We start from the raw sequence: 23,416 nt of genomic DNA on the forward strand, positions 1-23,416 counted from the left end.
TTTATAGCTGAGATGTAGTGGTGTAGAAGTAAACAAGTACTAAATAATTTCTAATTTGTACCAAGTAAATTGTACTCAATTGTCAAAGGATTACCTGTCTCTCACAAAATAATGCAGGCCATCTGTCCATGACAAGATGAGAGATGAGTGGCTCATCACCAATAATCTCCTTTCTCCGCTGTGAGAATGTTGCAATCATTAGTTCTCCCAGGAGTTGTAAATCTGGGTCCGTCTTCTGCACTTCCAGAAGCATGATCTCACGATCCTTCTCGGATTTAACTGTAGTCTGTCCCTCAGGTGGCTCTGGCAGGTAGTGGATCTCTCCTTTTTTTGACTTCTTAACTGGCTTGCATTTTTCCTCTCCTCTTTTTCTTTTATTTACAAGAACTTCAGGGCATCCAGCTGCCATCATTTTCTGACGGTAATTGCCCATCTTAAACCTTAAACTTAATACCCAGTAATACCATCCTTTACCTGACCCTGGCTCTCTGAGACATGGGTGCTTTGCAACAAGAGCTTTGGCTACACTTTCATAATGGTCTTTGGTGGGATAGGCTGTGATAAAGTTTTTCAGGTGCCTGGCACATCTCTTAAAGTATGTGTGTTTACTTTCAAAACGCATAGTCCACACTCGGATTAAAGGACCAAATTTCAATATTAGTGCTGGGTAGTGTCGCAGGAAATGGTGTTTTGGTTTTAGTGGACTTCCAGGAAATAAACACTTTCGTGATTCCAAATATTCTTGGATTATAATGTCAAGATAGGCTACCTGTGACAGTGAAATCTTTTGTGCGCAAATCATGTCAACAATATCTTTAAGCTGGAGAGTTAACTGCCACACATTATCTTCTGTATTTTCAATTTTGTCACCAATTAATACAGGCAGCAACCTTAAAAAGTTCCAGTTCTGAATGGCCTGACCTGAGAGCTTGGATGCATCTGAGTTGACAGTGCATGGCTTTGAGAGAGCATCAGCTTCTTTGTACTTGAACTGCCTAATCCGTCGGTTTAAAAGTGAATATGTAAACCATTTCTTTTTCTTAATGAAGTACTTCAAGTACAGTGCAACATCATAGGATAAAATACCCTCAAAGATGTCATGGCCCAAACAAGGTGGGAGTCCAGGCTGGCAAACATGAAAAGCTTTAAGAGCATTAAAGACTGAGTTTACCTTTATGCCTTTGACTTCTTGGCAGTCCTCTCCAAGGTCACCAACAGCAGTGTTGTAGCTTTCAGGGGTGCGCTGTGGACCACAGACATTAGGATCATTACTTTCAAACTCATGTCGTGTGATTTCACAAGAACGACTGAAGTTTTCAGTGAACCCCCCAATGCCATGTGAACCCAAATTATCACCGGCAATGCAGTAAACAGCTGCTTTCACAGTTTCACTCCCCACATTTATTCCACTTTCCTCCAAATCTTTTAAATCCGCTAACATCTCTAAAAAAACTTTTGGCCATCCAAACTGCTATATGTCACTCTCTACACACAACAAAACAAGGGACATGTGATCAGTACTGGACCGCACATGGACAGGTAAGTTTGCAACAGACAGCAAGAACTTTGTGGGGTTTTTTTTTAGAGGAACCGAGGGGGTTGACAACCTCAAATGCGTCCTGGTACAGGATTAGCTCTAGGGATCCGGGGTTCTCCCTGAAAAACTGGTTGGACTTAAAACTCTGTCCATCAGTTATGTGTCCAAAAACATCTGAATCTGTTTCATAAGACTGTTGTGACACTGAATTCTTCCAGAGTTGGGATTCTAATAAGTTATTTAGTGTTTTTTTAACTGGTACATAGTAAGCAAACCACATTTTCATAATTTCCCAATGGTACTTTTACAGGCTCTATGTATTTAAACATTGTTTTGAATGTCTGAGCTCTTGAATATATTGTTCTCATTGGTCCCTGATGACAAACAGAGAACAGATCTGAATCTTTGACACAATCACAGATTTTAGCAACAGCATCATCTGCGAGGCGCATGTCATTTTTTAGAAGTGAGTGTAGTTTGTTTAGTGTATAATCCTGACCCAACTCATGGACATTTTGAATCTCCTCAACAATCGTCTGTACTGTTGAAGCTGAAAGAAGGAGCTGCCCTTGCAGTTTTAAGTAGAACAAACACATATTCCTTAGAAAGGTATCACTAAAATTCTCTGGCATTTCAGTGTTTTCATTTGTTGGTGCATCATCTGAGCTCTGAGGAGCATGTTCACATGCACTGACAACAGTAGTCTGAGGGATAGTTTCCCGGTATATGTCACTTATGCTATCAATCAAGCATGTTCTATGTTTCCTGGACATATGAGCTGTAAAGGAGGATTTCACAGTGAAAATATTTTTACAACCAGCTACAGGACATGTCACAGGTCGCCCCTCAATAATATGCTCCTTTAAGTGGGCTACAAGTTCATTCACTGTGTGAAACTGGCGCTCACACATGGAAATGGCGCATTTTAGGTGTGTAACAACAGCTCTAGCAGTAACAGAGGGATCTGGAGCATTGTGAACACGAGAAAAATGAGCTTTAAAAGCTGCATACGTACAAAATGTTCACTTGCAGTCATAGCTGACACATTTGAAAACACAATGTGGTTCATTCCTATGAACTCTATAATGCAGCACATAACCCACTGTGCCATTAAACATCAGCAACATTCATTTAAACAAGGAAAAAACACGAGTCGATAGTTATACTGTGAAAATGGCAAATAATTATATCAAATAAAAAAGCCAACCAAGTATTTACCTTCCTCTGATGACCATCACACTGCTAAAGCATTTACACACAGCTACAGCAAAAACCACAAGCTTACATAACGTCTGCATCCAGTGAGCGCCAAAATTTGAAAAGTGAAAAAAAGACGCCTCCAGCTCGACTAAACAACGGACGTGTACGTCAACAAATCCGCGGTGAAGGCTGCAACTGAGCGACCAATACACAGAAAACTAAAATGTTGGCAGTTAGTTACACACGAAAAACCACATGCTTACAGATTGTCTGCTTCCCGGAGCGCCAAAAAAGGAACGTCAACGTTTGTCGTGTGACTGCATAGACAATGGAGAGTTAGCTTAGCAACTCCAGAAAGTTAGCAAAACGACAGGGAAAATGTTAAGCTAGTATCTTATCTTTAGGACAACGGAGTCAATGATGAAGCGGTTTAAGTTTAAAAAGCATAATTTAACTTACCAGTGCTTTGTGTCGCTTCCAATGCTGGCAGACTGATGGAGGATAAGCTGAAATCTTCAGGAGAGGAAAGACGTCGCATATGATGCATTCAATGTCAACTCCATCAAACGAGGAACGACTGCATATCATCCCCAAACAAAAGTGCTATGATGTGTTCAAACGACAGATCAAGAAACGGAATTTTTGGTTTTAGAAGAGAAATGTAAAAGTAGTGAAGATGATAAATGTTAGTTTTATTAAGGGATATAATATGAATTAGGATTTTGAGAATGGTGGTAAATATAACAGAACAGGATGACTCAGACACACTATATGTTCTTAATTTATTTATCTATGTGATTTTAACCAGGACTGGCTAAAGTAGGCCTGCTATATGTTTTGTATTAGTTAAAGTCAAGGTGAATTCAGTAGTATCTGTTGTAGTTAATGACAGTAGTATTATAATTTATGTATAAGTGATAAAAAAAAAAACACAAAGAGGTAGCTTTAAACCTTTAGCCAAGTATCAAGTATCAATTATCAGTTCTGCTCTTTTATGTTTGTTAAAAATACACTTTTTTAATCCTATGATAGTTTTCATTTTTTTAGTGACCTATATTTTAATTATTTTAAAAGGTATATAACATGAATAAATGTTCTTAAATGTTACAGTTTATCCCTGTAAAAATGAAGCTCCCAACAGGGATTACCCATTACTTTAACACTTTAATGCTGTAATTCTAACCTCATTGTATTGTTTATTGCATTACAGGTTTTCTCTGTCTACGTTACAGCAGTCTTTAAATTCTACAAAGAAATTTGATTCTTTTCACATAATTTGACTTTAAAAATAACAGTTTTGTTTTGTTCTATATTTTACAAAATGTAACTGTCAAATAAACAGGGCTTCTTTGTTTTTCTGTTCACAGTTTTATGATGTCATGATTTTACAGCACTTTGCTGTCAATTTTACAGACATTTTTTACAGTGTATTGATAAAGTGTCAAAATATTATTTCCACCTTTTTTAAATCTTTTTCTTTTTCTCTCTCTCAAAAACTGAGGAGCATAATGTCCCTCAGCATCCACAAAGAAAAGCTGAGAGTTCAAAGCAAGGCAGAAATCACAGGCACTGTAAGTCCAGACTGTGAGATGGAGAGCAAAGGTCAAGGCCACATCTTTTTAAAGAAGACAATGTTCCCTCCTACAGTTTACTGTGGGCGCTCCAGTGAAAAGGTGCAGTCAGCAGCCTCTGGCTTACTTTGTCCTTGGACCGTCCTCAGAGAAAAGTGGATTTAGTCAGTTTAGTAGGAAGCCTATATACATATATGAATCCTAAGTAAAGAGACATATTTGGCATATTTGGGGGGATGTAACACATCCAAGTGTTACATCAGTTTAAGATGTAAGATGTCCTGCTCTGCAAAAAAAAATTAAAATGATCAGAACGATCAGAACAAACTGTCCAGGGAAACAATTTCACTTTTTCCACAATATTCCAACCAGTTTTTTCAATAATGATTACAAATCGAGGAAAGAGTTTTTCTTAAGCAATATATTCATCAGATTTTCTGATTTTCCACAAGAACAATACTAACAAGAAAGCAAACATAATGAGCAATAGCTACAGGAACAAATGTCAGATTAACCAGCGCATACAGGAAGTTATAGGAACCCTTCGATGCTGGAGATAAATCATAAGGAGTTCAGGTTGATGGGACCCTGTTTAAAATGGTAGAAGAATATAAGATTAATTCACATGGGGCTGCCAGACTTTCTGTTTAGTATGTGGAATATTTGTGAGACATCTCAAAGAAAGCAGCTCAAATATAACTTCACTCAGACCCCAGGCAGAGGGGCCACATCCAGAGCCGGAAAAGTTCTCTCCCCGTGCCCACATCTTATCCGGATGTTGGCATCTTTGTGGAGAAAAACTTTTTAAAAAATCCAAAAAAAAACATGCAAATCAGGAAACAGGAATGTGCGTCACCGCGTTCCCACAGTGGAGACACACCACCTCCTCCTCCCAGCAGCGCCTCTGCCTCCGACAGCCTCATCAGGAGGGACGTGTTGTTTCTCTTTTTGCTGCGCGCCGCATGTGGTGCTGATGCTGCGCGCTCCTGCGCCACAACAAGCTCCTCTGGAGTCTGAAGACCAATCAGAGCGCTGATCAGACTTCACCATCCGGCGCACTTGTTCACCACAGTCCCTCGACCCCTTTCGCACTCTTCCTCTCGCCTCTGACAGGAAGATGGTACCGTGGACACAGGGTCCTGCACGCGGACCCACGGCGCCACTGATCGACTCGCTGCAGGACTTTTAAACTCATCATGCCGTGTTACGCCAGGTTTCTGCTTCTGCTGCTGTGTCTGATCCTGGTCGGGGAGTGCAAGAGACACAGAAGTAGGAAAAAGCGGTGGTCCGCGCCGGCGGAGACGCACAAGCCTGGCACGTGAGTACTGGAAACCTTTGTTTCATTCACCTGCATTTAACTCAAGTGTCGCCTCTGACCTCTGTGACATCAGCAAATGTCCATCACAACTGCGAGAAGTCCGAATTACGCACCGCTCGCACAGTCCCAAGCCGTGCGGTCACAACTTGTTTCACTCATTCATCTTCATCTTCCCTCCAGCTGTAGGATCCTGGCTGTTATGTCACGTTTCCAAACAGGATCAAACATCCCTCCGCGGCAGCTTCACTTATCTCCTCATATAACGCGCGCGGATTTCTACCAAACGTGGTATAAATCACCAAACGGTGCCAGGCGGTCCAACAAGGCTCCCTGCACAGGAGCAGAGACTGTGCATCCCCCCCCCCCATATTCATCTGCAGTCGATTGGTTGACCTCTTCAAATTGCATGTCCAGTACTCAAAGATCACAGAGCATTGAGACACCCCCACGTTTTGAGAAGGGAGAGCCAGAAAATGTGATTCATCAAAGAAGTTGATTATATTTCTCTTATTTGACAAATCAACTAATTGTTTCAGCATGATTCAGGCAGCGTGGACTCCCCTCGAGCCGTATTACGTCCCCAGAATGTGCAGAATTACATTATTCTAAGCAGAGTCTTATTTTTTTACTGCAAACCGTTGTTTTTAAAATTAACTTTATTAAATTATCTGTCACTTAGAGGTAAAATCACAGGACCAAAACCATTTCAGAGGGCTTCACATTTGTAACTGAGTGGACTTGCTGCTTAGCTTGCTCTTGTGCCCCCTTTTCCACTCTTTAAGTAGAAAGTGTTAGTCTGATGATATTCCCTGTGTTTCCCACGTGCAGAGAGCCAAATCACAGCCTCGTTTATCTTCGTCCTCGGTGCCGTAGAGCTCGCTTGTTGTCCGAAACTATTAAAAGCACATCACAGAGTCACATTGTTGCACTGGGTGACATGTTCCGTCATCATCATGAACACATGCGCTGCAGTTTGCTGGGACTCAATCCCACACACACACACACACACACACACAAACACACACACACACCATTCTGCAAGCCCCAAATACTCACTAGAGTACCAAATGGAGATTAATCTGCCACTGAAAATAGTCCCCAACGAACACACTAGTTCCTCCTGTTTGATCAGTGTTTGTGAACAACTACAGTGAACAGCTGGTTCAGGGAAACACTGAGCCCTTTAGAAATGTATATTTGCAAGCAGTTTTTAAAGCTTTAAATCTTCAGTAGGAACCAAAGGGGCTCATGGGAAGTCGAGCCTTCTAGTAGCCTCACAAAATACATTGCTAATGGACAGTTCTGCGCTTCATGGTTTACACTGCATCTAATGAAAAACATGTCTTTCACGGCAGAGGCAGTGATGTAATGGAGCACTGCATTACTTGACGCCCGCAGCACACATCCAATGCGTCATACAGTTAACATAGATTAGTGACAACCCGCAGAGTGAGCGCTACGAAACCGCTGCTTCTCTGGAGACAAATGTGTCTCGATGCGGGAGGCGATCACGGTTCACGAGTGATGTTTTGATGACCTCTTCTCTGTGCAGACTAGTACTTGCTAACGCTGTCCTCCTCCTTAGGAGGTCAGCCTCATTGCTTACAGTGATAAAACAACAGAACACCGCCAGCCTTGTTCTTTAAAAACCAAACTCTAATGGCACTTTAAAAACCTCTTCTTTGTCCGCTCTCTCGTGGCCAGTCCTCTGTCGAAGAAGCTCGTGGATGGAACCAAAACCCGAAAAGTGAAGACCAGCCACCTTCTGCGCATCGATGAGCACGACTTCACCATGAGGCCCGCCTTTGCAGGTAATCTTTGTGAGCCACGTCGCAGCTTGTATTCAGTGATGATGACGGTGACGACGTTAGAATATTTTGCCCATTGTTCCCTCTGTCTTTAAAGACATCAGTTGTTAGATTAAGTTCACCTTCCGCCGAACCCGAGCGTGATGCGAATATGTTGACGCCACGCTGAAAAGGGAGAGCAGAGGCAGGCTTGTTGTTTTTTCATCTGTCTTCCCTTCAACTCGACTGCCGAATCTAAAGAGGACAGAAATAGGCGAGACACGGAGCTCGCAGCCCTGAGCTAAAGAGAAAAGAAAGCAACAGAGAAATCCTCAGCAGGTTCTGTTACACCGTAAATGCATTCTGACAGAGAGCTGAGCAGAGGTCACCGTTCAGCACCTTGTGGAAAAAAGCCTGCAAAAAGCATCTGTGAGACCACTGTCTGTTCCCTCTGACTGTGTCTGTTCTCCAGCACTGACACAGGTCACTCTTGAGTTGAACCGAAGTAAAGGTCAGTTTAAGGGGGCTTGCGCGTGTCTCTGCTTTACACCTTGAATGTCAGGACAAAATGCACTGCTGCTGGGATTTGGGAAGCAATTAAAAATAAGAAGCTTATTTGTTGTGCTAAAGAGTCCCATTCTCTGGTATTAAGCATAAACGGGCCCAGTGTGAGAACAGGAGGAGGTGGCAAGCTAAATGAAATGTCCCACAGTGAATTTCATGCTCCTCGGGAACTACAGTTGCAGCCACAGATGGGTGTTCGGATCCCACTGGGGATCGCTTTTTGTCTCGCGTTTGTCAGCTTTTGTCTGTCGGCGCAGGCAGCTTCTGAAGCGGCGAAAAAGAAAAAGGAAAAAGAAGGGAGAGAGGAATGTGATCGCCTTATTCAAACACCATCAAAAGCTGGTTCGTGTGAGAAGCCCCTCTGCTGCCTTACGAGACGAGACTGCCACGCGTTCATTTGGCTGCAGAAAAAGTGCGTGCACAGCAGCTGCTGTGGTTCCTCCTGGCTTCAAAAGATGCGACTGCAGTGTTACTAATGAAAGCCTCTTACATGGACGCTTCCTGTTCACTGGGGGAACGATATTGAGACCGTGCCAGTGGGGATGCCGTTGTAGGGCTGTAAAAAATTCCTGAGTCACAATGAGACAAATCCTGACTGTAGAGCAGTGCATTGTCCATATGTGCAAAATAAACTGCTTTGTTGTGAGCCTGTATTCCGAAGAACAGAGTTACTGAATAGAAAATGCTAATTGGTCAAGATTCTTCTGCTTGTACAGTACGCAGGATGAGGTTTGTATTATCAATAGCTTTGCAGGTGGAGCTGTGAATGTTGATAAGGTCTGTTACCCTAATTAGAACACCTGCACTGCTCCAACTGCCCCCCCCCCCAACTGTGGCCTGACAAATCAAGCACATACAGGAAGCTGAGGGGAGAAACAAATTTGTTTGAACAGTATATTTGTCATCGCGTCCATGCTGTGATTTGGTGGGTACATCTATTTATGGAGCTCCTCCTCCCTGTCCGCCTCAGGTTTAAACATGTGATGGGGCGGGTAGACCTGTCATGCATTAGTCACATTTGCATTTAAGAGACAGCACTTCACCCATGGGATTCTGAAGAACCCCTCCACCAAAATGCATCCTTTCACTTGGACGTCTTTCCGATAGTGGATTTACAGCTGCTAATCCACGAAAAGAGGAGCAGTCCAGTGTCATTAGGTGGAATGGATGGGGGTCATTTACTCCCTCTGTTCTGGACGTTTGCCTCTCACAAGGGAAAAGTTGAAATGATAAGCAAAAAAGCATTCTAATTCAATTCGATACACACATGCACAAGAGGCGAAGCAGAAGCACCAGGAGATGTGTTTGTGGCTTCCTTCCTGTATCATTCCCTCTCACTCAGGGTGCCTAGAGGTACTGTCAGACGGCAAGTGGCTGTCAATGGCGTTGCCAGCAAGCAACAAAGATGTTGTGTATTTTGAATCTCGCTGGCTCTGAACCTCCTGAGCCACACATGTCAGGCTGCTGCAAAGCATCCGCTGTTATTTAATCATGCTGCTAAAGGCAGCAGGTTGCAGCTTAAAATAAAGGCAGTGGTTAGCAATATGCCATGTTGATGTAGTTAATACATTTTGCTAACTAGTATCATAAAGGTTGTGTATTGTCCCTGAGCGGGTAATGAAACCTTCATTGATCTGCTCGTTCAGTGCTGGTAAAGAGGTGCAGATATAGTTCAGGGTGCTCAGAGAGGAAAATGAGCTCCTGTGCTGTTTTCCTTGCTGCTGCCACGGTCAAAGTTAAGCTATTATCACCTCCAGTGGCAGCAACAAATAGCCATGTGCATTAACATCCACTGAAGTTAACATTGAAACCAGTGGAAGCGGTGGCCCTGACTTCCCTCTGTCTGGAAAACTAATGTCTTTAAAACTACTGGCTCAAACGAAGCATCAGAGCCTCCCAGTGCAGTTCAGCATAAAGGCTTCAATAATTCACTTTCCAGCACTCGTCAGCTCATTGGTTGACATGTTGTATCTTGCTTGTTTAATCTCTACGCAAAACAGAAATGGAAAAATGACAATGTAGTGTTTTAGGACGCAGCTACGTACTGGAACTTTATGACAAACAATAGTTTTACCAACCTGTCCAGTGTGTTTTCAACATTTCCTGGCTATTGTGATGCCAAGCCAGACTGGCCCCCGCTCTTACTCCTGCTCCATACTTAACATGCAGAAGTGTATTTCACAAATCATTGTATAATTCAATACCTCTATTATTCTCATTGCACATGCAAGTGCATATATTCTACTCCTTGTATGTTATACATACTAATTAGTCGACAGAATTAGTATTTGAGGGTGAGTGTATCATTTTGTATCTAGGCAAATTCTACTGAAGCCGCCATGGATAGTCTACTGCGCGCCCTGCACATGATGAGCACATGCCATGTACGGAGAGCCGGAAGAATAAGGGGGCATTGCAACTCATTTTTGCCTCAGGCGTTTCTAATGGTTTAATTCAGCCCTGCGTGGAGAAACTGGCCCTTTTATTTCTTTATTTCTTCATTTCATTTGGCTAGATCTCTGCGTCTGTATGCTCAGACACGCAAAGTTCTGTAATCTCAGCACAGAGCAGCAAAGACGGGAGGGAGAGCTCACATATCTTAATTAGGAGACCCAGGAAACTGCCTCTACAAGTGAGATATTCCCCCATTGCCTAATTTCAGGCTTAAGACTTTAATATGACTGAACATCTTCTAGGAGACGTCAAAATAAAAGTCCTTCCCCGACATTCTGTAGTTCCTCTTGATTAATGACCATTATGTACCGTAGTCTACAAGTGTAACTTTCTTAATTAGAGACATTATGAAACTCAATCCAGGGGGAGAAATGAAAGTCCATATAAACAGTGACTAATATAATTAGCCTGATAAAAAATTCAGTAGCTGGATAAGTCCCCACATGTACTGTAGCTATTAAGATGTTTGCTTTTATGTCATGTTGTGAATGCGTATGGATTATGTTCTTTTGTTTTCACTTTTGACAATAATTCCATTTGAAAGACTAAAGCGCAGTATTAATGAAGCCGTTAAGGTTTAGCGGAGCTCTCAGGAAAGCAGAGCCATGAAATAATCAGTAATCTGCTGGGGCCATAAACTAGTTGTTTTTGCGTTTTTCACTTTGCCTTATAATGTTTGCTGCTTCTGTGATGCTGATACTCTGCGCTGTGGTCTCCATGCTTGTGGGGACTGTAAGGCTGGGGGGGGGGAAGCAGTGGCCGGCGCTCTCTTGCTCCATGCGCCATTTGAAAATCGCCCACACGGAAGTGCAACTGAGGGCTACAAGGGCCAACAGGAATTATAAAGTGGAGCATCGCTATGACGCATTCATGGGTCTCATCTGATAATCAGTGACGTGGAATAATTTGCTGATGCTGTCAGCTCAAAATAGCAAAAGGAAAATCTTCTGGCAAAAACCACACGCAGGACATTTCATCTGTGCCTGAACAGACTGAAATCTCACTTCTCAATCTGGAGCCAAGAATTTTGAATAATTCAAACACAGAAAACGAGCTCTAATTTCAGGAACACACACACAGATTCATCCCACATCTGAACAGAGCTTTTTTTTTTTTTTTTTTTACCACTACTGTGACCTATGTGCAGTTCAGCTCCGAATGGCTGTGGCCTTCTGCGACCCAGCTGCAGAGCAAAGTCACAAATCCATCGCGCTCCATAAGCACTGCTGGTCCAGGCTTTTCTGCAGCAGGTGTCTGGTGTTACATCAACTGAGGCAAACATGTCAGCAGGAGCCAAGGCAACTGCTAAGTCTCGCACGTGATATGTGACATATGGTGTGAGTAAGAGTGGGGAGGACACTGCTGACAGCTGGAACTGGGCATGAGTTATCCCCTCTTCCAGGTAGCAGCTTTGCTGTGCCACTAGTTATGTAAGGCTGGCATTTACTACAGCAGCAGTCAATGGGACTTTAATGCACAAATGACAGAAGGGTGTGGGAATTTGCTATTGATGATGAGGCTGCAAGGATACTGTTCCATATCAAACCTCCAAAACTGGCCTTAAATATCTTCATATCAAATATGAACTTATTTGGTTATTTGTAATGATCAACCTGCAGAGAGACATCACCTGGATCTGCAGCATAGAAAGTTTGAGCTCATTGTTCTAGCTGCTCACAGCCACACTGTTTTGGTTCACTCTCTCATAGCATCGTTTCCAGCAGCAGCAGCAGCAGCAGCAGGCAGCTGCTTTCAGAGAAATAGGTCTAAAAAGCCGCTGTACATGACCTGCTCAGCAGCCAACAGCAGACAGATGCTGTTAGAGACTAGCTGGTAAACATGGCTGAGCATTTAGCCGCTAAAGAGAGACAGCTTTTTCCCTCAGATGTCGACAGTAACCAAAGGGAGTGAATATTGGACTTTTTGCTCTGCAAACTCATGGCTGCTCACTTGCTTCAAAAAATACTGGCTTTTGCATATCCGGGGCTACATATGGTTATCAGAATCCAAATGTTTTACTCTCTGGGTAACATGCCATTGTTGTCTACTAGATAAGAAAAATAAGGATGGCGGTGGAAGAAAATGAATAGAGTGTCCAATGTCAGATGGGTTGATCCTCAGAGGAACAGGAATGTGCTCAATACCTTTCAAGGTAGTCTGCCCCTTAGAGTTTACATGTTGAGTTTTTACACAAAATAACAGGAGGACTCCCAGGAACTGTACAAAGCTGCCACTCGACAGCAATATAGCCCAAACAGAGTCAAGAGTAAAAAAAAAGAAAAGAGAACACAATTGGGTAAGTATGCTGGATGAGGCAGAATCTGCAAAGAAAACAGAATCAGCATTGCAGCAGAGCTTCCTAGGTCATCAAAAGTGGCTCACATCCTTCAGGAAATAGTTTTGTGAACTCCCTTTGAACAGTCTCTGTCAGTAGGATGCTGCAGTTGCCAGATATCAACCACGTTCTTTGTTTTGATTAAATAATTCGCGGTTGGCTCTGAGGCTTGGCGGGAGGCAGTTTTGTCGAACGTAAAAAGCCAAATTAAAGTCACCTCCAATAATGACACTGGGGCTGGAAGTTGATATAATAGCTGAAGCCTGAAAAACGGATTCAGGATTGTCGATGTTTTGCCCTTAGATATTAAGCATTATTATTGGAGGGGAATTCATATGACCCGAAATCACCAGTCCCTGCTGTACGGGTCCGAGTCAAAGGGCCAAGGCAAAATGAAATATCTTTTACGAAAAAGATCAGCAACACCTCTGGCCTTGCGAGAAAAATGCTTTGGAAAACACAAGAAATCCAATTTGCTCTCAGTCTGCACTGTTCATTTGCACTAAAAATGTGTCTCCTGGAGAAAAATGATGTCTGGCTTCAACGACTTCAGAAGCGAGAAAACAAGATCCGGTTTAATTACATGACCGAGACCCTTCACATTCCATGAGACAAATGTGAGGGTTTTTTTTTTTTTTTAATGCTGCTATGGGCACTGCTGTCAGACACAGACATTTTCCCTGAGATAAAGACAATCTGGCATCCCCCCAAAAATAAACAGACCATGCAAACCATACACTGTGGTGTAAAATAACACTCCCTGTTCCCCACTCCCTCTTCCCTACCCACGCAGAGTGCTTCCCAAAACGGGGCATTGATGTCCCGCTAGCCCCGGGGCTGTGTTCAGTGTTCAGAAATGACGTTTGTTCACCTGGTGCGGTGGAAACCCCGAACCTGCCCTTGTGTTTGATCTGGGAAGAGCAGTCAGTGCTCCACTTTAAGCTCTGAAGTCAACAAGTCCTAATATGTAAATGGAAACACTGCAAGTTGTTTGTCTGCACCTTTCAAAGCAGACCATAAAATAAATATTGCACATTACATTTGGTACTGTTTGTAGTCTATATTACATTTAGTATTTATTTACCTGCAAAACTTACAACATTTTGTACATTTTTTATTTCTTTTTGTGTTTTGCTTATTTATTTGTTTGTATTCGTGGTGGTGGTCACTTAACCTTAATCTATCTATCTATCAATCTATCAATCTATCTATCTATCTATCTATCTATCTATCTATCTATCTATCTATCTATCTAAATATAATAACCATAATAAAAATGAGTTTGAGTTTAGACAACTGAAATTTGATGCTTAAACTTGCCATGAGGGCCTTTTAACTGATCATAAAAACAGTTTAAGTATAATGCTGGTGCCTCTATACGACCCACAGTACATAAGCACACAAGCTATACTGGGTGTCTCTATTTTGTTATTCTAACCGCCTGACTCCGGGTGAAATGATGAAATGATTCATCTCAGCTCTCTTCTCCGTCCTCCTGTCACATCACCCGCTGCAGCACTTTGTCCGTTAGAAGACAGGATGTGAAACACCAAAACCACCGGCTCACCCAGACCTTCCCCCAGGACGTTTTGGTCGATGATTAGCTAACTACCTAGACGACACAGACATAGTTAGATACAGCGGCCCCACTTGTAACAAATATAAAACCCGGCTGAGTATCCCTACAAATCACACTACCAACATTCAGTGCCAATGCAGGAAGTAGTGCGCCCTGTAAAGAAGATGGAAGTGAGTGGTGTGTGAGGGTGTAGCAGCACTTAAGACCTTCAAGCAAAAGCCGTGATAATCCAACAGTTAATGTCCTGTTTTTACCCTGAAACCACAATGCTTCTCTTAGCTCAACACTGTGTTTTCCCTAACCTTACCCATTCCTTATTTATAGTTTATTTGCAATATCCACCGTCTGTTCCCCCACAGTAGACCTGTGCAGATATTGTAGTTTGGCTGCTACATGGCTGGTATGAATGCAAACTTGAATCTGTTTAATCTGCAGGTCCAGCTGTTCCTGTTGGAGTGGATGTTCAGGTGGAGAGCTTGGACAGCATATCGGAGGTAGACATGGTAAGTGGCTCGGATGTGTTAAATGCCACTTTGGTGCACGCAGTGTGGTTATTGGAAAAATGGATTATAAATCAGACTGCTGGAATCAGACTGCAGAAAGAACTGAAATCTGCACAAGATACTGAAAATGACTAATGAAATTAGATTCAAATAAATGATCACTGGGATTTCAGATAATAATAATTATAAATAGTTTCATTTAGTTCAGATATAATGCCATTACTGATGTCTAGTCCAGTGGATTATGTTACTGGTGGTAAGAATATCCAGTGAATCTGTTACAGATTCAGTTTGCAGCCGTGGAAGTTGCTGACCTTAATAAATGAACTCACACTGCTTGAACACATGGTGAGGAAGCTTCACTCAGACACAGGAGCTAATGAGGGAGGAACGTACTTCATTAACAGCATGACAACGGACACACGAGCACCACAGTGACAAATAACTGTGGTAACAGCAGATTAGAGCCTAGAAATAGTTCGGAGTCATCAGCTGTCCTTTATTAGGTATCTGAGTTCCCCCACTGGCATTCAAGGCGCTCTGTGCTATGTGGAAATGACAGTTGAATGTATCCTTTCCGTTCTAGTCATTTAGCTGTTGTTTTCAGTTGGGTAATCAGAATCAGATTATGAAAACTCAGTGGTAGGAACCGTTTATTTTGCTCAAAGTCAGGCTGAATGCATGTTGAGTAATGTAATTAAATCAACCGTCTGTTCTGGAACCATAAATTGGATCCAAAAAAAACTGTTGTCCTGATGTTGTGTAAGCTGCTGTTTGCAAGGACGACCAAGGATTACATTTAATTTGGATCCCAGAGTCGTGTATTTAATTGTGTTGGAACAGAGAGGAGAAAAATAATAATTTCACACAAAGGCTGCCCTTAATGACATTATGTCATATCAGAACGCTGCAGGACGCTAAGAGACGCACAGCACATCTTTTGCCGTCTGATTTAAAGCGTGACCAAAATCAATGCTCAAGTCTCTCAGTACATGCTCCTTGGTACACTCTACCGAAGACACACACACACACACACACACACACACACACACACTGCAATTTAATTACCATTTTTATATTGGCAAGATAGCAAATTTGTTGTTTCTAAAACAATATTGGAACCTAATTTTATTCTTGATGAGAGAATGAGAGGTTCCAACATTGCTTTAGAAACATTTACAAACTAACTAAACTACAAAGTTAATTGAAGTGATGATTAGTGGAGCTTTACACTGACGGGACGTTTGCAGCATTAATGTAATAATTGTATAACAGTTTTAAGAGGCTTATTTAAACTTGATGTGGTATGATGGATTTTGTCCTACCGTTGTCTGATGCCCAATACATAATGAAGACCTAAATAACCACGACAGACATAATGGGATAGTAATAGTGCAGTCACAGTGTGTCGAGGCATGTGTGGATATTTCGGAGTGTACGTGCAAACATAGAATGTACGTAACAAAGCAGTGTCTATCTAAAGCAGGACTGGGCAATTAATTTCTACAGGGGGCCACATCAACAACCTGAACTCTTTTGGAGGGCCGAACCAACGATAACTTGAACTTCATTCGGCTCAATATTAATTTTCTCCCATTGGAAAAGGCAGTCAATCATATACTTTGATTAGCTGCTACTGGTAATCACAAGTATAACAACATTCTGTAAATATTTATGTACATGTATGAATTGTGGAGTAGGTCGAAGAGGAAAACAATCCTAGAAAAGTAATAAACAGTTTAAAACAAAAACAATCATTACATCACTGTTTCATTCTATCTGTAACTTGTTCATCTTCACAAATACTGAAAAGGTGTACCCAGTATGTTAAAGAGAAGCAACTGATCAACTTCATACAAAAAGCAATAAGCGCCTTTGATGTTTTCAGTTCACTTTACTTGTTCAATGAGAACAATCCAGTCTGTCTTGGGCTTCAACAAGTGCAATGAAATCTGACTGAATGTCTGAATGTTTGTCCCATGTCAGTCCCAACTTCTCAAAACTCAATTTACCTCCGTTAAGAAATCACTCCCTGTGTCATTGACTGCATGGCTGCCAGCTCCTCCGTGATCTGCAGTGATCCCACGGAAGAAGATGAGTAGCTGGGCAGTGTCATGTACATCGCAGCTCTCATCCAGAGCCAGGGGGAAAGTTAACCGCTCTGTACTTCAGCTGAACCTCCACATTTCCCGCCATGTCCTCGACCCTTCTCGTTACAGTGAACCTTCTCAAACGCGTCCTTTTTCTCTGGACATATCAGAGTCCACCAAACACTGCTTAATAAACTCTCCGTCAGAAAACGGTTTACTTTTTCTGGCAATTTTGTGAGATATGACATAACTTGTCTTGACAGCTGCATCTCTGGGTGTGAAGCTCTGGGTCTCCTCGTGCTTGGTCACGTGGTGGCGATTCAGATTGTAATCCTTAAACATGGCGACTTGTGTACCACAAACTAAGTACACGGCTTTACCTTTGACTTCTGTGAAGAAATATTTAGCAGTTCATGTCTTGTTGAAAACGCGGCATACGTAAATAATAATAACGCCAGGCTTTTCAAAATAAAAGCAACACAGTTGTATTGCATGCACAGCATAAATACTCGTTCATTTGTGTTTATGACTGACATACAGGGATGCCCAAAGGGCCGTATGTGGCCCGCGGGCCGTAAAATGCCCAGGTCTGATCTAAAGTTTGCTTAGTTCATATTAAACATCTGAGTGTATTTTAATGCTTATGAATTTCATTGCTAAATGCTAAAATGTAGCGCAATAGTATTGAAGTGTCAAAGACAGAAGATGACTCAGTGACATCACATCTCATTAGAAACTCAGTACATTTCAGTTATTAGTCAGATCTGCCCTTACACAACATTGAAGGTACTTTTACAGTAGATGCCAAGAGTACAATGTGCTGCTGCAGCCATTATTCCAAACCGATCTGCTCTTATGTAATGGCATGAGGAAAATGGGATAGAGGATGATCTCCTTTGGCGAGCGGGAGTAGAGCAGACTGAAGATCCCTCCTGCCTGCATAGCAACAGGGGGAAAGAAGCGCGAAGACAAGGGTAATCTAGGACCAATGGAAGCTGTGGGCCGCACTTAGTTAACATATGTTCGGCACTTCTCTCCATCGTATATGTTTAGTCATAAACAATCCATATAATCCACTAGTTGTGGGCCACAGCGGAGTAATTCCGGGGGAATTTGATAAACCAGAGAAGCAAGCAAGTAGAGTCCTCGTAGTAAGACTTAATCCAGAGGCTGTTTCTGTTTCTGTCGTCCCTCCCCCTCTCCCTCAGGACTTCACCATGACCCTGTATCTGAGGCATTACTGGAAGGATGAGAGGCTGGCCTTCCCAAGCTCCACCAACAAAAGCATGACCTTCGACGGCCGCCTGGTAAAGAAAATCTGGGTGCCCGATGTGTTCTTCGTCCATTCCAAGAGATCTTTCATCCATGACACCACCACTGACAACATCATGCTGCGGGTCTTCCCTGACGGTCACGTTCTGTACAGCCTAAGGTGAGGACAGGAATGGCCCTCACCTCACCTCATGCAGATATCTCCCATGTCTGGGTGTTGTCATGAGACTTGACAGGTCTTGGTGCAGCGCACATAGAGCCGGTGATGTTTACACTCTGCTTTTAATTCCCCAGGGTTACAGTTACTGCTGCGTGCAACATGGATTTCAGTCGTTTCCCTTTGGACTCGCAGACATGTACGCTGGAGCTAGAGAGCTGTAAGTACTAATATGCCATGACACTCCTCTCTGCTACTGAGAGGGCAGTGGAAATAATGCACAATAATGCTAATTGTTAAAGAACATTTTCACAGCTTGATGCCTCAATTAGCACCACACTGAATGAAAACAGTTATTTATTACTTTATACTGTTAATTATCAGTGAGAGGTTTAGCGGATGTTAATTTTATGTCAGTATTTTCACATTATTATATTATCTTTTATCTCACAGAAACAGTTTCTCATCAGTAATTATTTACAATAGCATCGATCTTAGTTTTAGGTTAGGCTAACCGTCAATTAATTGAAACTTCCTGCACATGAAAAGCCTTCCAGCATATACAAAGGTCATTATCCCTGCCATTTCTGGAAAGCTTTTAATTTGAAAAACTGTCACCTGTCATTCAGGTGTGACATTTTTAGGCTTTTAATTTGAAACAAGAAGCAAGAAGTATCGACAGTAACATAGCACCAATCGATTCAACTACTTGAGTCGAAGAGTGGTGAGCATGACATTTAGATGCAGTAGATCCCCATATACAGCATTTATATACATACACATATTTAAACCACTGTTACTATTTTAGGGCTGAGCCATGAGAGGAATAGTGGCTTTTTTAGGGATTTAGCAGGATTTCGTAATGTATTTTTAGTCTTAATTCCAAATACTGCTGCTGATACTGAAGCTCTACATCTACATTCATGCTTTTTACTCCTCAGATGCTTACACGGATGAGGACCTGATGCTGTATTGGAAAAGTGGTGATGAGTCCCTGAGCACTGATGACCGAATCTCTCTGTCTCAGTTCCTCATCCAGAAGTTTCACACTACCTCCAGACTGGCTTTCTACAGCAGCACAGGTAGACCGGCAGGACAAATGTCTTCAGTGGAGTATATTGATTATTTAATCAATATAAAGTGAAATGGAGAGGACCTTAATGTGACTCCTGCATTTGTAACTACTGTGGAGACACTATATTGTCCGGGGGCCTCATGTCAAACTCTACTTTTAGTACCATTAGTATTTCAGTTGCTTACAGTGCATGATGCATGTTCTTAGATAAATGAATGTTTAATCAAAGATGCACAACACTTGGGGAATCAGTGCGGATCCTGAGTTTACTTTTTGCCCTGAGGCCCGCTGATGGGTTAATAAGGCTCAGATATTAGTCTGAAGTAATAGCAGAGTTGAACCTTAATTAGGCAAGCCTAATTACAACAAGGCGAGACAGGCAAGGAAATTCATTTACGTGGCATATTTTATCTACAAAGCAATTTAAAGTGCTTCACATAATGCATCAAAAGAAATGAAAAGGATTTAAAAAGAGAGACGTACACTAAAGAGAAGGCATCTCGGGATGTAAGGGGAGGATGGATACCGACGGGTGCATAAAAGGGTTTAACCTTGATTTAGTTGGGGCAGGTTATCTGCTCTGTTTTTTGTTCTTAAGTTTCTGGGCAGTACCCAGAACTTTCGGGAGGGTTTATATACAGATGCACTCAAAATTATTAAAGAATTCAAACAAGAACATCTATTAAATATTACAGGTGGTTTCTCCAAATTCAACAAAAAATGCCACTTTTAATGGCCACAGCAGTCTCAAAATGACTCAACCCCTTCTTGACAACCATCTTTAGTACTTAGTAAAGCCTCCTTTTGCTGTTCTGACCTGCTGCAAACGTGATGCACAGTCAGACACCAGGTTCTGACAGCGTTCCTGAGGAATCTTAGCACATTCCTCATGGGCAACAGCCTCCAGCTCTCTAATAGTCTCGAAGGTTTTTGGCCTCTTGCCACGTCCAGGTATTGTAGCCGGTGTTCCTTCAGCTTCGAACTTCCAACTGTACCTCTAGGAACATTCGGTGCCTTTGCACATTTCTAACATGCAACCAAACATTAAAGTGAACAAACCCCTTGTCAGTCCGGGTGTTTGATGTGTTCTATCTCAGGCACACCTGATGCAACTAATGAGGCCTTTCAGGTGTTGCATCAGATGTGCTTGAGACAACACCTGATTTACAAATGAGTGCTCTCGTGAGGGATTCTATACAGGTGGTTGAATAATGTTGCAATAGTCATTAAAAGTGGTATTTTTTCTTGAATTTGGAGAAACCACCTGGAATATTATTTGTGTTGAGCTATTTCAATTGTTCTTATTTGAGTTGTTCATTGAACCCAGCTGAAATTTTGTACATTTTGCCAATACACCTAATTTGCATTGGGGGTTGAATCATTTTGAGTGCAACTGTATCTCCTCTAACCTTGGAATGCCTCAGGATGCTCCTCTTGGGGCTCATGTTACTGGGGAGAGGTATGTCTACCTACAGTACCTTGTTTAGCCTGGTGCCACCACAGCGTGGCACTGGATGGGTGGGTGGATGGATGGATGGATGGGTCTCATTTAGCTGCTTCTTTTTCAGTTTTCTGGTATTGTCGTACTGTTTTACTACACTTAGAAATGGACTCTAGCTTAGTGTACTGATGGGACAATAAATGCAGATTATTACAGCTTGAATATCTATTTTTTTCCATCTTCTAGTTAAAGTTCAAGTTTACAACCCCACTCCCAAACCAATAGAATAGGAGGTGAGAGGTTAGGTGGTAGGAAGGTTTTACACGATCAATGAGATTGGCGAGAAAAGCTGTTTCGTTGAGAAAATGTTTTTTTCTTTTCTTTTTTTTTAACATAGGAACTAAAACACTGATGTGATAAACACACAACTGGGCTGTTTAATATATGTCCTGCATATTCTTATTCTGCCTTTTTTTTTTTTTTTACCTTGCTGTGAAAGACTTTGTTATCCATAGCATATTCAGAGTAGTTGTAATTTCATCTGGTTCTGTGTTTATCATGGCATTTTAGCTTATCATTCCTATGTTTTACATCATCGGAATATCTAAAACAATTTTCAAACATCGGCTGTATTTTACTTCTTCCCTGTTCCCAGGCTGGTACAACCGTCTGTACATCAACTTCACTCTGCGGCGTCACATCTTTTTTTTCCTGCTGCAGACCTACTTCCCTGCCACTCTGATGGTCATGCTGTCCTGGGTGTCTTTCTGGATTGACCGCAGGGCTGTCCCTGCCAGAGTCTCATTAGGTAAGAAGACGCAAAGATGTTCAAATGACCTTCTGTTGAAATTGAATGTGTACCCAAAGCACCTCACATTGACCTGAGACCAATGGTACACTAGAAACCCAGAGAGAATCAAACTCAACATTATGGGAAACTTGCTAACATGTTTTTTTTTCTGTCTGAGATTGAGATGAGAGGATCAATATCACTTTCACTTTCACTAATGAGATGGGGTCAGAACATGGCAACTAGTCTGGCCCTGTCTAAAACATACAAAACATCTAGCAACACCTCCAAACCACACAAACACAAATGCAAAACAAAAAAAATTGTGGTTTTGAGAAAAGTTAGACGCTCAGTGTTGCCAACTTACAAATCTAACTTTCTCATTAGATTTGGTAACTTTCAAGACCCCTTTAGTGACTTTCATCTGCCAGACATAAATGTGAATGCATTCTGGAAAGATACAACATGTGAAGTACTCTTCTTCTTTTTAACTTTGCACAGACAGCCATGCTGGCTGTTTCCCCCATCTTCCGGTCTTCATCTAGGCCAAGCATGCCCTGACTCCAGCTCTGGACTTAACACACAAACATGAGATTTGGTTTAGATTCTCATGTCACACCTCAGAAATAGCTCTATTGAACTTTAACTTTCGCAGTGTATAGAAGGTCAAAAATATCAAATATCAAAAAAATCTTGAGGTAGTAATTACTTTGACATCTCAAATGAGACCCATACTGTAGCCACTTTACAGAAATAAGGTACCAATATTGTCAACGGTATGTCACATCTCATAGCCATGGTAACATATGGTTGTATGTTCTCTGTGATTCAGGTATAACCACAGTGCTCACCATGTCCACCATAATCACTGGAGTCAATGCCTCCATGCCAAGGGTCTCCTACATCAAAGCTGTGGACATTTACCTCTGGGTCAGTTTCGTCTTTGTGTTCCTGTCTGTGCTTGAATATGCTGCCGTCAACTATCTGACAACTTTGAGGGACGGTAAAGACCGCAAGCTCAGAGAAAAAGCCAGGGAACAGGTACAGAGACCTCCTCAGAAATGGTATGCTAATCCAAATGGTTGTTTAACTTGGTATTCAGACTTGTTTCCTCTCCTCCCCGTTGCCAAGTCCCAGACTCTCCCTTGCACCTGTGGCATGTCTCATGCCAGGACCATGATGCTGGACGGAACATACAGTGAGGCGGACGCCAACAGCCTGGCAGGATACACTAGGGCCTCCATGGCGGCTGAGGATGCGCCGGAAAAACAGGAGCGAATGGTGGTGCATCTATCCCTGGACAATGAGCCCACAGGGACCAAGAAGAAGGGCATCCGCGGTTTCCGGATCATCCAGAACACCCATGCCATTGACACCTATTCTCGCATGATCTTCCCTGGCTCCTACATCCTGTTTAACCTGATCTACTGGTGTGTGTACTGCTGAGTATGTGCGTCTTAGCCTAAACTGTAGCTAAAGGAAAAGCTGTGAAACATTTTCATTGACCTTAGAAACGATTAAGCTGTTTCCTTTGTGCATGTTCAGGTGCAGAAACGAAAGAATATCAGAGACTTCTGGGTCTGCATATCTAACTTTGGCTCAAACGCCACCACGGGACTGGGTCACTTATACAGCTTCTTAGGGCTGGTTGCACAAGTCTTACCTAGAGTAGTCTAATGCCAGTTGTACAAAAATAATAACATACTAATTTTAATCTAAAAAGTTAGCTACCATACCCCAAGA

At 42.2% G+C, this 23,416-nt stretch overlaps 1 protein-coding gene across 1 annotated transcript; it reads left to right on the top strand.

The window, feature by feature from the left end:
• The first annotated feature begins 5,504 nt into the window (after positions 1-5,504).
• On the top strand, positions 5,505-23,119 carry LOC139217650 (gamma-aminobutyric acid receptor subunit rho-2-like). Its single transcript, XM_070849034.1, has 9 exons — positions 5,505-5,626; positions 7,331-7,437; positions 14,781-14,848; positions 18,147-18,370; positions 18,505-18,587; positions 19,309-19,449; positions 21,539-21,691; positions 22,506-22,714; positions 22,805-23,119. The coding sequence occupies exons 1-9, from the start codon at positions 5,505-5,507 to the stop codon at positions 23,117-23,119; spliced, it is 1,422 nt and encodes a 473-aa protein (XP_070705135.1).
• The last annotated feature ends 297 nt before the right edge of the window (positions 23,120-23,416 follow it).

The sequence above is a fragment of the Pempheris klunzingeri genome, chromosome 18 (genome assembly GCF_042242105.1).
Source record: "Pempheris klunzingeri isolate RE-2024b chromosome 18, fPemKlu1.hap1, whole genome shotgun sequence".
Lineage (NCBI taxonomy): Eukaryota > Metazoa > Chordata > Actinopteri > Acropomatiformes > Pempheridae > Pempheris > Pempheris klunzingeri.

Excerpts from the sequence above, each read along its gene's own strand:
- LOC139217650 (XM_070849034.1), top strand. The coding sequence starts at position 5,505 with ATGCCGTGTTACGCCAGGTTTCTGCTTCTGCTGCTGTGTCTGATCCTG. Across the intron at positions 5,627-7,330 it reads GAGACGCACAAGCCTGGCAC|TCCTCTGTCGAAGAAGCTCG; the intron begins GTGAGTACTGGA and ends TCTCGTGGCCAG. Across the intron at positions 18,588-19,308 it reads TACGCTGGAGCTAGAGAGCT|ATGCTTACACGGATGAGGAC; the intron begins GTAAGTACTAAT and ends TTTACTCCTCAG.